Genomic DNA, 14,703 nt, shown 5'->3' on the forward strand with positions numbered 1-14,703 from the left:
TGATGTTTTCCCACACATAACCAAACAGCATTGAACAGACATTCCTGCAGGGGGCAGTGTCTCCACTCTCGTGTGTCTCTCATGCTGCTGTCGAAGTGAGAAAACAGTGTGTCAAAATAAGAGCACCTTTGGCACAAAGAGCACCACCAGAGTGATGTAAGCGGAGAAGACGATAGCCAGGGCGGCGAATGCGAAGGAGGCGTCCTGCTGCGAAGACAGGATCATGGTCACCGGAGCCGTGATCAGACACAAGACCTGCAAGGGGGGCAGACAAGCAGAGACCAGAACTATGAAGGCAGCACATGGAGGGAAGAGGATGTTCCCGACTCAACGCGTTCACTCACGGCCACATTGTAAATGGCCATCCCCACCGCCCGGTGGTCGTTGATCTTCTCCGTAGAGACAGACTTGGTCTCGTAGGCCAAAAAGATGCCAAGCAGCAGCAGCAGACCCTTATAGCCGTAAACCACACCTGCGGGAAAAGGGCGACACAGGTGAGCTGACGATACACAGCGGCAGTAAAAGGAAAAAGAGGAAATGTCAGGTATGTTAAAATCCCGTCCTCATCGGATTATCGGTCTGCAACATTTTTAATTTATGAATGTACAACTGTTTCTTTATGTAAACTGTTTGTTTATTTTGTTGACCATTGACCGAAGAAATAATAATAAACTAAAAAATAATAATAATTATACAGTACAGGTGGAACATTTGAATGTCGTGCAAAGGTTTGTTTATTCCAGCAATGCAACATGCAACTCAAGATATTCCTTGGCTTTTTGTAATGTAAATTTCATGATTATGGTTAACAGATGATGAAAACGTTAAATTAAAAATTTCAGAAAATTGGGGGTTTCAAAAACTGTACGCTATGGTCCTCAAAATTATAAAAAATAAAGGCATTACTACAGTCATTCACTTTGCATGTAATGACTTTGCACTTGAAGTTAAATGAACTTTTGCACAGTATCACAATTTTTTTAGTTTTACCTGTATGTATGTATATATATATATATATATATACTGTATATATATATATGGAGGAGGCCAATGAGAGGAAGAGCGCAAAGTACTCTCAGCTTGTGGAGGAGTGTCGGAGCAATGGGTGGCGAGCGATGTGCCGGCCCGATGAAGTGGGATGTCGAGGGTTTGTGGGCAAATCCCTCTGCAGGGCCTACAGAATGCTTGGCATCACAGGGGCCAGCCATCAAAGGGCCATGAAGTTAGCCACAGATGCAGCAGAAGTGGTATCAAGGTGGCTGTGGATCAGGAGGGGAGAGGTGCTACCTGGACACATGCTGGGGCCTGATCAACCCTAGCTGGGTCACCTACGGGAGGGGGGTCTGATTTTTGAAAGACCCGAAACCCCCTGTGATCCTAGGTTACATCACTGAGGATGTGTCCAGTTGCACCATTTGTGTATTAAAAAGTATATATATATATATATAATTTTATGCTATATGTATTCGAATCCTGCGCTTTGCAGCGTCTCATTTAGAAGTTGAAAGTGAGTAAGACGAAAGTAAGAAGTCACTCAATGCCATGAAGACTGACAGAACAGAGAGAAAAAAAATGTGAGCACGTTTGAGGCATCTTCAGGCTGTCCGTTGTTTCTTTGTGCCGCCTCGTCTGCTCTCACAGAGGAAACGCTACGAGGCCCTGGCCCACTTTGTGACCCACATACTGTTACTGTTCATCTTCAGTACCACTCCTGTTCTTTCTTATGAAACAACATGCTACCAAAAGAGGAAGCAAGAATGCGTGGCGCTGGCTAAGAAAGCAGAAGAAGACTCTCACCAAGCCATGTGTTCATCTTCTCTGAGCTGCAGTGCTCCAACAACGGCTGGATCAGCACGTCAGAGTCCACTTTGGGGGCCTCCCTGGTGAACTTCTACTCGCATCAGCAGCAAGACCATCAGAGCATGAGAGGACACAGACATGAGAAGATACGAAGGAAAAGGAATGAGAGGATGGTGATGATGAAAGGGGCAGGGCATGAGAAGAGGGAGAGATGAAATAATACATAGATTAAAGGATGATGCATGAGAGAATGGGAACATGGTGAGATGGGAAAATGATGGAAGGAGACAGATGTGATGATGAAATGAGGGAAGAGCATAGGAAAAGATAAAGAGATGATAAGGTGACGGATAAAATGACAATAAGCGGGAGGATGAGAGATTAAATGATGAGATGAGAGGATAAAAGAATGAGGTAGGGGATGATCACATGATAAAATGAGAGAAACAAACATCAAAGAGAGATAAGAGAATGGCGAGTTAAGAGGATGAGGCAATGACAAGATGGAGGCACAGTATGATAGGACAGTGGATGGCAAGGTTCAAGGATGGTGTGATGAGAAATAGACAACATGAGAGGACATTGGAGAGGTACAGGTACAAGACGAGAGGTACATGAGGACAAGATGAAGGGATGAGAAAATGACAAGATGGAGGTACAGATTGAGAGAATGGATGGATGAAGAATTATAGGTCAGAGGATGGCAAGATTAAAGGATGGTGAGATGAGACAATAAAGAGATGAGAAAAAGATGCCATGAGAGTAGCATGTATGAGAAGATGAGAGGTTCAAGAAAACAAGATGAGGAAATGACAAGATGGAGGTACAGAATGAGAGAATGGAGGGGTGAAAAATGACAGAGGATGGCAAGATTAAAGGAAGGTGTGATGAGAAATAGATGACATGAGAGGATAAGGGATATGTGTATGAGATGATGAGAGGGCGAGGAAATGACAAGATGGAGCAATGAAAGGATTTGTAGAAGAGAAATGGAGGATAGAGATTGTGAAAAGTGGGGGGGGGGGGGGTGATGAGAAAAGGGATGACATGATGAGGACAGAATATAATCAGAGGATAGCGAGGTGAAGAGACAAGAAAAGTATGGCATGAGAGAGAAGTAGGAGGATGATGAAAAGGGAAAGATGGATACATGAGAGGATGGAAAGATGATCATATGATGCGATAACGAGATGAGAGGATGAAGACACAAAGGAAGAGAAGATAAGAGAATGAAGATGAGACAATGGTGGAGACATGAGAAGATGACCAAATAAGGAGAATAAAAAGAGGGAGAAAAAAAGGAAAGGAAAAAGAAGAACAAAAAAAAGGAGGAGGCAGCCATATTTGATATACAAAATGTATATAATTGATCACATCCACATTTAAATGTTTGATGCATAGATTATTTCAATATTTTATAAGATCTTATTATGTGCCTGCATGTATGTTCACATCAATGACAAGACATACATGCCAGTGAAACTTTTGCGCCTCCTGCTGGCTGACATGTGGTGCAGGGTAGGATATAGTGTAGGCTTAATTTATTACAAAATGGGGAACTTCCATCCATCCATTTTTTACCGCTTTTGCTTTTCGGGGTTGTGGGGGTTGCTGGAGCCTATCCCAGCTGCATTTGCTTATTAGACTGAAAACGATTGGATAAATTAGATTAAAAATATGTTTTACCAGCAGGGGGCAAACTACACTGGATCATACAGACTGATTCACTTATTGGATGTCTACAAGTCAAAATATTATAAATGATCATCATCTTTGTGAAAGTGTCTTTTTTGATGCTGCTCTTGTATCGGATTTCATTAAAGCGACACACTGTGACCTTTGACCCTTACCTCCACAGTGATGTGCAGTGGGTCCACAATTTGCCAGATAACGAGTGACAGGAAGTCTACGGCCAGCAGCACTCCCACAGTTGCGTACAGTTTCCACGGCTCCAAATGCTGCTGCGTGATGGACACATAAAGGAAACGGTTATTTCTCTAGGTGTGTGTGTGTGTGTGTGTGTGTGTAACTTGAGACTTAATGATTCAGTGCCACCATAACATCAAAGCGCTCCATTGCTAGGGTTTGATTTGTTTTACTGGCCAACACTATTGCTGCTAAAAGCTGTTGTGACTGAACGCATCAGGAAACACAAGTGATAAACACCTTCCTCCTCTTGAACTCCTCACAAAGAGTACAAACCCCGTTTCCATATGAGTTGGGAAATTGTGTTAGATGTAAATATAAACGGAATACAATGATTTGCAAATCATTTTCAACCCATATTCAGTTGAATATGCTACAAAGACAACATATTTGATGTTCAAACTGATAAACATTTTTTTTTGCAAATAATCATTAACTTTAGAATTTGATGCCAGCTTTAGTGACAAAGAAGTTGGGAAAGGTGGCAATAAATACTGATAAAGTTGAGGAATGCTCATCAAACACTTATTTGGAACATCCCACAGGTGAACAGGCAAATTGGGAACAGGTGGGTGCCATGATTGGGTATAAAAGTATATTCCATGAAATGCTCAGTCATTCACAAACAAGGATGGGGCGAGGGTCACCACTTTGTCAACAAATGCGTGAGCAAATTGTTGAACAGTTTAAGAAAAACCTTTCTCAACCAGCTATTGCAAGGAATTTAGGGATTTCACCATCTACGGTCCGTAATATCAACAAAGGGTTCAGAGAATCTGGAGAAATCACTGCACGTAAGCAGCTAAGCCCGTGAAGTTCGATCCCTCAGGCTGTACTGCATCAACAAACGACATCAGTGTGTAAAGGATATCACCTCATGGGCTCAGGAACACTTCAAAACCCACTGTCAGTAACTACAGTTGGTCGCTACATCTGTAAGTGCAAGTTAAAATTCTCCTATGCAAGGCAAAAACAGTTTATCAACAACACCCAGAAACGCTGTCGGCTTCGCTGGGCCTGAGCTCATCTAAGATGGACTGATACAAAGTGGAAAAGTGTTCTGTGGTCTGACGATTCCACATTTCAAATTGTTTTTGGAAACTGTGGACGTCGTCGTGTCCTCTGGACCAAAGAGGAAAAGAACCATCCGGATTGTTATAGGCGCAAAGTTGAAAAGCCAGCATCTATGATGGTATATGGGTGTATTAGTGCCCAAGACATGGGTAACTTACACATCTGTGAAGGCGCCATTAATGCTGAAAGGTACATACAGGTTTTGGAGCAACATATGTTGCCATCCAAGCAACATTACCATGGACACCCCTGCTTATTTCAGCAAGACAATGCCAAGTCACGTGTTACATCAACGTGGCTTCATAGTAAAAGAGTGCGGGTACTAGACTGGCCTGCCTGTAGTCCAGACCTGTCTCCCATTGAAAATGTGTGGCGTATTATGAAACCTAAAATACCACAACGGAGACTCCCGCATTGTTGAACAACTTAAGCTGTACATCAAGCAAGAATGGGAAAGAATTCCACCTGAGAAGCTTAAAAAATGTGTCTCCTCAGTTCCCAAACGTTTACTGAGTGTTGTTAAAAGGAAATGCCATGTAACACAGTGGTGAACATGCCCTTTCCCAACTACTTTGGCACGTGTTGCAGCCATGAAATTTTAAGTTAATTATTTGCAAAAAAAAAAATTAAGTTTATGAGTTTGAACTTCAAATATCTTGTCTTTGTAGTGCATTCAATTGAATATGGGTTGAAAAGGATTTGCAAATCATTGTATTCCGTTTATATTTACATCTAACACAATATCCCAACTCATATGGAAACGGGGTTTGTACATAGAGCAGTAATACTCATCCATTTTCATAAAATATTCCACAAATATCATATTGCGTGATTAGGAAGTGAGAGGATGACTTATAAGTTGAAAAGTTAAAGTACCACTGACAGTCACACACACACTAGCTGTGGTGAAATTAACCTCTGCATTTGACCCATCCTCTTGTTCCAGCCCCTGGGAGGTGAGGGGAGCAGTTAACAGCAGCGGTGGCAGCGCTCGGGAATCATTTTGGTGATTTAATCCCCAATTCCAACCCTTGATGCTGAGTGCCAAGTATGGAGGTAATGGGTCCCATTTTTATAGTGTTTGGTATGACTCGGCCGGGGTTTGAACTCACAACCTACCGATATCAGGGCGGACACTCTAACCAGAAGGCCAACAAAGACATTATGATGCGTTCAAGGCTGCCGGGAAAGTAAGAAAGATGAACATTTCAAGCTTACAATGTCCGGCAATTAAGAGGCATTTATTTGAGGTGAGGCGCTTATTTGTTCAAGTGTATATTTCACCCGACCAGGCCACTATTGAGGATGATGAGGTAAGAGGAGCATGCCAACATGACAGGAAGGATGAGAGGATAAGAGGATGGATACATGAGACCAACATGAGATGAGAGGATGACATGAGAAAATTGAGTAAATGAGGATGAGAAGGTGAGAAGTGAAAAGTTGAGAAAATTATGACATGAGAGGATGTGGGATGAGCAAATGATGAGAAAGAGAGGTAAGAGCAACATGACATGAGAGTAGGAGGACGAGAGATGGAGAGTGGACTATTAGGTAGATGAGGGGGTGAGGAAGTAAGAGGTGACTAGATGAGAAGATCCTGAAATGAGACGATGGAGCGCTCTGAGAAATAAGAGATGAGAGGATGAGGAGAAAATGAGGAAATGACAAGACGAAGTGTAGAGTATGAACTGGATGGGAGGATTAGAAGGTAGGAGGTGACTAGATGGGAATGGTGGTTAGCCAGATGCTTACTCCAATAGCAGCACTGTTAGCAGTGCTGGTCTTGAGTTCTTTTTACCTTTTTCTTCTCTTTCTTCTCGTCCTTCTTGGTGAAGAGCGTGTGGACCCACCAGATCTTAGTGAACATGCTGCCGTAGGCCAGGCTGAATCCCAGGCCGAGGAGCCACAGGCGGAACTGCAGCACAGGGCAGAGCACATGCACTAAGCAAGTATACAGTATTGTAGACTACTACTAAGTAGTAGTAGTAGTAGTAGTAGTAGTAGTAATAGTACTAGTAGTAGTAGTAGATAACATTTTTTCTAGTCTCACACTCCACAGTTATGGAGTTACTTTTTTTCTCCCCCCTCTTGTTTTTTCTTTTCCAATCTTTTACAGGGTGCCACCCATGTGGGGACCAATCAGCTTCCTGTCCTGTCGACCCCTCGTCATGTAATATTTCTGTTTCTTGTACTGTAAACAGATATCTTTGTACTTTTCAAGTGCAACGACAAATAAAGCATCTTGTATAATAACGTAGTATGGGCAAGCTACTTGGAAGCAATAATCACCAACGTAACTTGTCACATGAAGCAAACAAGACAGCCAGACCGAGTGTGGCGAAAGGCAGGAATAAATAGCTCTCTGATTAGTGCCCGGGAGCAGTTGAGCATCCCGATCACTAATCAGAGCGCAGGTTAAAATAATCAGCACCCATGGCAACCAAGAAACACAAAACCAGGGGTGCTGAAACAGAACTAAGGGAGTCTTAAACTAAAACAAAACATGATCCCGGCAACGGATCATCACAGTACCCCCGCCTTAAGGACAGATTCCAGATGTGTCCAGTAAAAACAAACAGAGCAAGTTCAAAATCACGGGAGGGTGGCGGGAGGACTTGGTGGTGGGTCGCCAGGTCAAGTGTCCCCGAATCCACCAGGGACGAGTCAAGTGGCGGCGGCGAGTGGAACGCCGCTGCAGCAGGCGAGGCGGCCGACCACGAAACAGCCACATCCATGGCCGTTGAGAAGGCGAATGCCGAGGTACAGGCAAAGAAGGTCGCACAGCAGGAGACTGAGAAGATGGCGGCGGCTGCACAGCAGGATATGGAGAGGATAGTGGAGTCTGCAGGCCCACTGCCGAGCGGGATTGTTCCTCCAACTGCATCTCCCTCAGCACCTTCTGGTACCAATCCTCCATCCAAGCTGCGCTGTACTTCTCTGGAGGGTTCCCGGACTATCGCTGCGCTGGAGCTGCAAGTGAGGCAGGCAGAGGAGGCAGGCACAGAAGGCAGGACAGGCGGCGGGGGTCCAGCCTCCTCTGTTGCACAGCTACGAGCCCTAGCCCACCCCCTCAGGAATGAATCAGAAAAAAAAATGTCATTGTCTTTATCCATAAACATAATGTTTTTTGAGGAAGGCTGACAGAATGAGGTAGGAAAAAAACCTTGCTGCGTGACGTCATCCCAATGCGCCAGTAGTCTGACGTCATCGGGTCGCGTACTGATCTCGCTAACAGCCCAAGCAGTGAAATGTTTGGCAAAATGATGAATGGGATTACCAAACATCAGCGGCGAGGAAGACAAGTCTGTTTGCAGCTTGCTTGGATCCGGAGGAGGAGCTTGAGGGGTCGGCGCGTCCTGTCAGCGAGTCAACGCATTCACTGGCGCGTCTGAGAAGGCGGTGTGACGATGTCCCCGGGCCAAACAGATGGGGACCAGCGAACCCTCGGGACCCCACATCAGACCATCGATCTCCTCGGGAGAATAGCGGAGGGTCTCCGCTTCCATCGCCCTTAGCTACATCCAAGTCTCCTCGTCCAGTTCCTCCATGTCCACTGCGGGAAAACTTTTTGCTGGCTGTTTTCTGTTGCAGCTGGGTCGCATGTTAATGCGCGGATCGTTTCCCCAAGATGCAGAAGGACCTCCGAAAGCAGTGTGCAGGTCGGAACATTTTTTATTTTCCATAAATCAGTCAGGCAGGAATACAAAAATACAGGAAGCGTGCTGATAGCACGGGAAGGTATGGTAAGCTAAAGGAAAAGCTTAGCATGGAACAAGGAAGCAATAATCACCAACGTAACTTGTCGCATAAAGCAAACAAGACGGCAGTCCGAGTGTGGCGAAAGGCAAGAATAAAAGGCTCTCTGATTAGTGCCCGGGAGCAGGTGAGCGTCCCGAACATTAATCAGAGGCAGGTGAAAATAATCAGCACCCATGGCAACCGAGAAACACAAACCCAGGGGTGCTGAAACAGAACTAAGGGAGTCTTAAACTAAAACAAAACATGATCCAGGCAACAATATCGTCACAATAATAGTATAGTGGTATAATATTATAGTAGTAGAATAATAGTATAGTAGTAGTACAATAGTATAGTATTATAAGGATATAGTAGTTGTATAATGATATAGTAGTAGTATAATAGTATAGTAGCAAAATAATATAGGAGTAGTATAATTGTATAGTAATATAGTAGTCGTATAGTAGTATAGTAGCAAAATAATATAGTAGTAGTATAATTGCATAATAATATAGTAGTCGTATATAGTAATATAATATTGTAGTGGCAGTATAATATAATTATATTGTAGTAGTATAATAGTATAGTAATATAATATTGTAGTGGTAGTATAATATTATAGTAGTATAGAAATCTTCCTCCACTGTTAAAAAGTAATTCCTGCCTGGTGGCTCACATGCATCAGTCACTGACTGGCCTTTATTAACAATCAAATCTAATAATGAAAAAAAGTCAATGATAATTTAAGAGCAGAGAGATGTCCTTTTGGTGCAGCGTGTGCGCATGAATATTACACTTTTGGATATGAAGCATCTGCTCTCATTGGCCCAAAGATGGCTCAGTAATTACACGCTCAGGTTGGAGATCCCAAAGAAAGCAAAGGCTGATTTGAGTGCTAAAGCAATTCAGACTTTGGACTTTTATTATGTTTGTACTTTTTTACAGAGCCAAGTGAATGTTCCAATAAAACACTCGGGGAAATCAGCAAGTTGCAGGCCTTGGATGGGATTTTTATTTAGTATTTTGTTGTATGCCAATGACGGCGTTGGAAGCATTAATTCCAGTAAGTCGAACATTCAAGCCTTCAGATTTTTGTATTTTATCAGCCGTAAAGCTTTTTACGAGTTTTGCATTAAAATACCTAATATTCTCATTGAATGACATCATGCTTTTTAAATGACTTGTACACCTGCATAATGACAATATCATATTATAGTAATACATTATTTGGCGTTACCTGGCAGACAACGGGGAACTGCGAGCGGTGTACGTGGTGGCCGTCGATGCCGAGCGGGAAGACGGCAGCAAGCGCCATCATGCAGCCCGCTGCCGTCATGTTGTTCAGGTAGGGCTGGGAGTTCTGGATGTAGCTGATGGAGAAACATACGAGACAATCCGAGGTGTGAACAGAAAAGCACCATATTGTTTCTTACTGTATAATGCAGGGCGGACCAAAGTGCGGCCGGCAGGCCATTTTAAAAAATACTATAACAAAAAAAACAGACACATTGGAATAAAAGAGCAAATGTGTAATGTAAGGAGAAAATGTTGCAATATTTAAATAACGCAAAGCTGCCATGCTGGCTGTTTTTTACTTTGAAACTGTCATTGATGGAAAAAAATAATACAAACTTATTGACGGATTGCTCTGTAGATTATCTAAAGCAATAGTTGTCAATCTTTTTTCACCATGTACCATATTACAAAACACTTGGCTCTCCGAGTTCCAGCGTAACGTCCAACATTAAAATGCAGTAGCGTAGTAGGCCTAAGTATTCATTAAACTCAAGGCAGAGGTTTTATTTAACAAGTATGTTTAATATTTTTGGCCAATGTAACATTACACACAGTTTGAAGAGTTACACTGTGTTTGAATATAGGAAAATCAAACACTGTACTTTAATCAAGTGATTCTTTGATGTACCACTAGACGGAGCCCATGTACAAATCACTGATCTCGAGATTTAAACCTTGAAAGTAAAAATAATAATATATATTCATATATGATTTATTTTAAACACTTTTATGAGTGGAGGCCCAAAACCTTTAGTCAGATTTTTTTTAAACTGTCTTTGTTGAAAAAATATTAATGAATCAAAAGCAATGTTGTTATGAATTATTTACATATTGAAGGCCCCAATTACTTCACATCAACTATTGCATTTTGAAAAATGTCTTAGGGAAAACATTGCATATTTAGTTTTTGCCAGGTAAAATGGGGTTTCTTTGAAAAAATGGGCAAACAACATTATAGAAAAAGTAAAACTTCATGGCAACGGATAGATCGGAAGTTGATCTATAGATATTTACATGTTGAATGTAAAAAAAAATATATATATATATATATGACTTATTTTTAACACTTTAATGACGGAGATCCTAAAATAGCAGCATGTTTACTTTCAAACATACATTAGTCCTCTTACAATGTGTTTAAAGGCAGCAAGGCAGTGTTGTTGAGCTTGGAAGTGACAGCGTACAGCCGTGATGTCATCACAAGTCTCAAGTGGAGAGTTTTGGATCTTTCCACTTTGGTCTACGTTTTTAAGGACAAAAGTATGCGTCTGCGTTTGGACAAGAGGCCTAAACGCAGAGATAAGTATGCGTTTATTATGGATGTCGTTGTGGCTTGTGCAGCCCTTTGAGACACTTGTGATTTAGGGCTATATAAATAAAGATTGATTGATTGATTGATTGATATTAAGTATTTGTGTTCTGTGACATGGCCTTAACGAGGCAAAATGCCGTAAAAAAAACAACTTAACGACACCTCGACACAGCGAAAATTCCTCGTATATATTTTGTAATCGAATTACTCGAGTTATTCGAGTAAGTATGTGTAAACATTTGTAGTTTATTGTGTGAATATATTAACACTAAACCTTCTATTTTATTTATGTAAAATATACAATGGACGTAATACTTTTATGTTTATTTTATCTTTATATTTTCAGTCTTACACTCCTAAATGAAGGAAGAAGTGTAAAGAAATAAAACTAAGGAAAAAACTGGAGCTTCTGTTTCTTCATACTGTTAACAAGCTGCACATGCTAGAATTGAGTAGCGAGGGCAGAATAATGGATTTATTGACAGTGCGGTGTGAAAGCCGATGTGAAAGCCGATGTGTTTACTTTGCAATTAAGTAAACACAGTCTCAAATAAATATAACCTGCGGAGGCACTTTCTGATGAAACATCCACATTTCAATGTCTGGCCCCTGAACCCTTGGGCTCTTGAAACTGCGGCCCTCTTTATTATATACAAACGTAGTTGAATAGCCCTGCTCTATAGCTACTTAAATGTTAATGACTTATTTTTAACACTTTAATGACTGCGACCCTTTTAAGTCCCTGTCACCAAAATTGAGGGAAGCCCTTATGGTTTTGAAAATGAAAAATATCAAAAAGGTCCCTGCATGCTTTCATTTTTCAGTGTGCGGCCCTCAATGGAAAATGCTTGGACACCCCTGGTCTAATGTGTCTGCACGCACGCACTTTGGCGCTGGCCCTGCATCAACATTGGCTACCTGCGAAACAGCTTTAATTCCGTTACATAGCAAGAATGCAGGATTATCAGCACACTAAAAGAAAATATTGCACATTGCCATGCAAGAGCAGCAGCTGGCTTTCTTGGTGCATTTTGGGGCATATTACAAAGTATAAACAACCGAGTGCGCCAAACTAAAGGAGCAAACTATATTGTTTGCTGTTAATTTAAGGAAGGCAGACTGCTAATCAAACTCCCGCAGAGTCAGCCAGCAACGTCGACATTCCTGCTGAAAAATTGATTCAACTAAGCAAACAAAGTGAGAATCTTCCTATTGCATTGTTGTAAACAGCCACAGTGTATCCCCCTGGGCATCCTCCTTGTATGAAAGTTGCTCAACAGAACAGTATCAACAACAAGGTTAAATTAAACGAATCGATGAAAGTGTCGCATATTTTGGGAAATTACAAATTACATTACAAATTTAAGGGCTCTTCAACTAAATTGTTCTGGGGGGCAAATGTTCAGAGACCAAAGGACCAGAAGTCTTATCTCTTGACTTTTTATTTTTATTAAGTGAACACTGTCAATGCTGGACTCCCACTTTCACATGTTTACTACACCAAATGAATCATGTAGTCATAAATAAAGCTATACATCCAATCTAACACAATATTTTCACACTGGTCAAAGATATTCTAGACAACAGGAATGTTCTACTGTTTTTAAGGACATACAAAAAAAACGCAGGTCAACAATATTCTACACCCGTATAAACGCATGCTTACCTTAGCTAAAGCTAAATATTACTCAAATCTCATCCGCCTCAACAAAAACGACCCTAAATTTTTGTTTAGTACAGTAGCATCGCTAACCCAACAAGGGACTCCTCCCAATAGCTCCACCCACTCGGCAGATGACTTTATGAATTTCTTTAATAAGAAAATTGAACTCATTAGAAAAGAGATTAAAGACAACGCATCCCAGCTACAACTGGGTTCTATTAACACAGATACAACTGTATCTACGACGGATACTGCAATACAAAATAGTCTCTCTCTTTTTGATGAAATAACATTAGAGGAACTATTACGGCGTGTAAGTGGGATAAAACAAACAACATGTTTACTTGACCCACTTCCTGGGAAACTTATCAAGGAGCTTTTTGTATTATTAGGTCCATCAGTGCTAAATATTATAAACTTATCACTTTCCTCTGGCACTGTTCCCCTAGCATTCAAGAAAGCGGTTATTCATCCTCTGCTCAAAAGACCTAACCTTGATCCTGACCTCATGCTAAACTACCGACCGGTGTCCCACCTTCCCTTTATTTCGAAAATCCTCGAAGAAATTGTCGCACAGCAGCTAAATGAACACTTAGTATCTAACAATCTCTGTGAACCTTTTCAATCCGGTTTCAGGGCAAATCACTCTACGGAGACAGCCCTCGCAAAGATGACTAATGATCTACTGCTAACGATGGATTCTGACGCGTCATCTATGTTGCTGCTTCTTGATCTTAGCGCTGCTTTCGATACCGTCGATCATAATATTTTATTAGAGCGTATCAAAACACGTATTGGTATGTCAGACTTAGCTTTGTCGTGGTTTAACTCTTATCTTACTGACAGGATGCAGTGCGTCTCCCATAATAATGTGACCTCGGACTATGTTAAGGTAACGTGCGGAGTTCCTCAGGGTTCGGTTCTTGGCCCTGCACTCTTTAGCATTTACATGCTGCCGCTAGGCGACATCATACGCAAATACGGTGTTAGCTTTCATTGTTATGCTGATGACACCCAACTCTACATGCCCCTAAAGCTGACCAACACGCCGGATTGTAGTCAGCTGGAGGCGTGTCTTAATGAAATTAAACAATGGATGTCCGCTAACTTCTTGCAACTCAACGCCAAGAAAACGGAAATGCTGATTATCGGTCCTGCTAAACATCGACATTTATTTAAAAATACCACCTTAACATTTGACAACCAAACAATTACACAAGGCGAATCAGTAAAGAATCTGGGTATTATTTTCGACCCAACTCTCTCCTTTAACACATTAAGAGTGTTACTAAAACGGCCTTCTTTCATCTCCGTAATATCGCTAAAATTCGTTCTATTTTATCCACTAGCGACGCTGAGATCATTATTCATGCGTTCGTTACGTCTCGTCTCGACTACTGTAACGTATTATTTTCGGGTCTCCCTATGTCTAGCATTAAAAGATTACAGTTGGTACAAAATGCAGCTGCTAGACTTTTGACAAGAACAAGAAAGTTTGATCATATTACGCCTATACTGGCTCACCTGCACTGGCTTCCTGTGCACTTAAGATGTGACTTTAAGGTTTTACTACTTACGTATAAAATACTACACGGTCTAGCTCCGTCCTATCTTGTCGATTGCATTGTACCATATGTCCCGGCAAGAAATCTGCGTTCAAAGAACTCCGGCTTATTAGTGATTCCCAGAGCCCAAAAAAAGTCTGCGGGCTATAGAGCGTTTTCTATTCGGGCTCCAGTACTATGGAATGCCCTCCCGGTAACAATTAGAGATGCTACCTCAGTAGAAGCATTTAAGTCCCATCTTAAAACTCATTTGTATACTCTAGCCTTTAAATAGCCCCCCTGTTAGACCAGTTGATCTGCCGTTTCTTTTCTTCTCTCCTCTGCTC

At 41.7% G+C, this 14,703-nt stretch overlaps 1 protein-coding gene and 1 long non-coding RNA gene across 10 annotated transcripts in view; one reads left to right on the forward strand and one right to left on the reverse strand.

Annotated features, from left to right (window-relative positions):
* Window positions 1–14,703, reverse strand: part of gabbr1a (gamma-aminobutyric acid (GABA) B receptor, 1a) — a 204,737-nt gene that overhangs the window by 5,316 nt on the left and 184,718 nt on the right. For 8 of the 9 annotated variants that reach the window (XM_061955983.1, XM_061955960.1, XM_061955976.1 and 5 more), the window contains 6 exons: window positions 9,779–9,911; window positions 6,602–6,718; window positions 3,651–3,761; window positions 1,798–1,891; window positions 345–472; window positions 127–255 (listed from right to left, as the gene is read on the reverse strand). In XM_061955983.1, the coding sequence (XP_061811967.1) occupies window positions 127–255; window positions 345–472; window positions 1,798–1,891; window positions 3,651–3,761; window positions 6,602–6,718; window positions 9,779–9,911 (712 nt within the window). The remainder of the gene's footprint in view (window positions 1–126; window positions 256–344; window positions 473–1,797; window positions 1,892–3,650; window positions 3,762–6,601; window positions 6,719–9,778; window positions 9,912–14,703) is intronic. The other variant, XM_061956005.1, reaches the window with a different exon arrangement.
* On the forward strand, window positions 249–7,060 carry LOC140678751 (uncharacterized). Its single transcript, XR_012050375.1, has 4 exons — window positions 249–544; window positions 3,659–3,801; window positions 5,747–5,856; window positions 6,639–7,060. It is a non-coding gene; the product is annotated as an uncharacterized lncRNA (long non-coding RNA).

The sequence above is a fragment of the Nerophis lumbriciformis genome, linkage group LG04 (genome assembly GCF_033978685.3).
Source record: "Nerophis lumbriciformis linkage group LG04, RoL_Nlum_v2.1, whole genome shotgun sequence".
NCBI lineage: Eukaryota > Metazoa > Chordata > Actinopteri > Syngnathiformes > Syngnathidae > Nerophis > Nerophis lumbriciformis.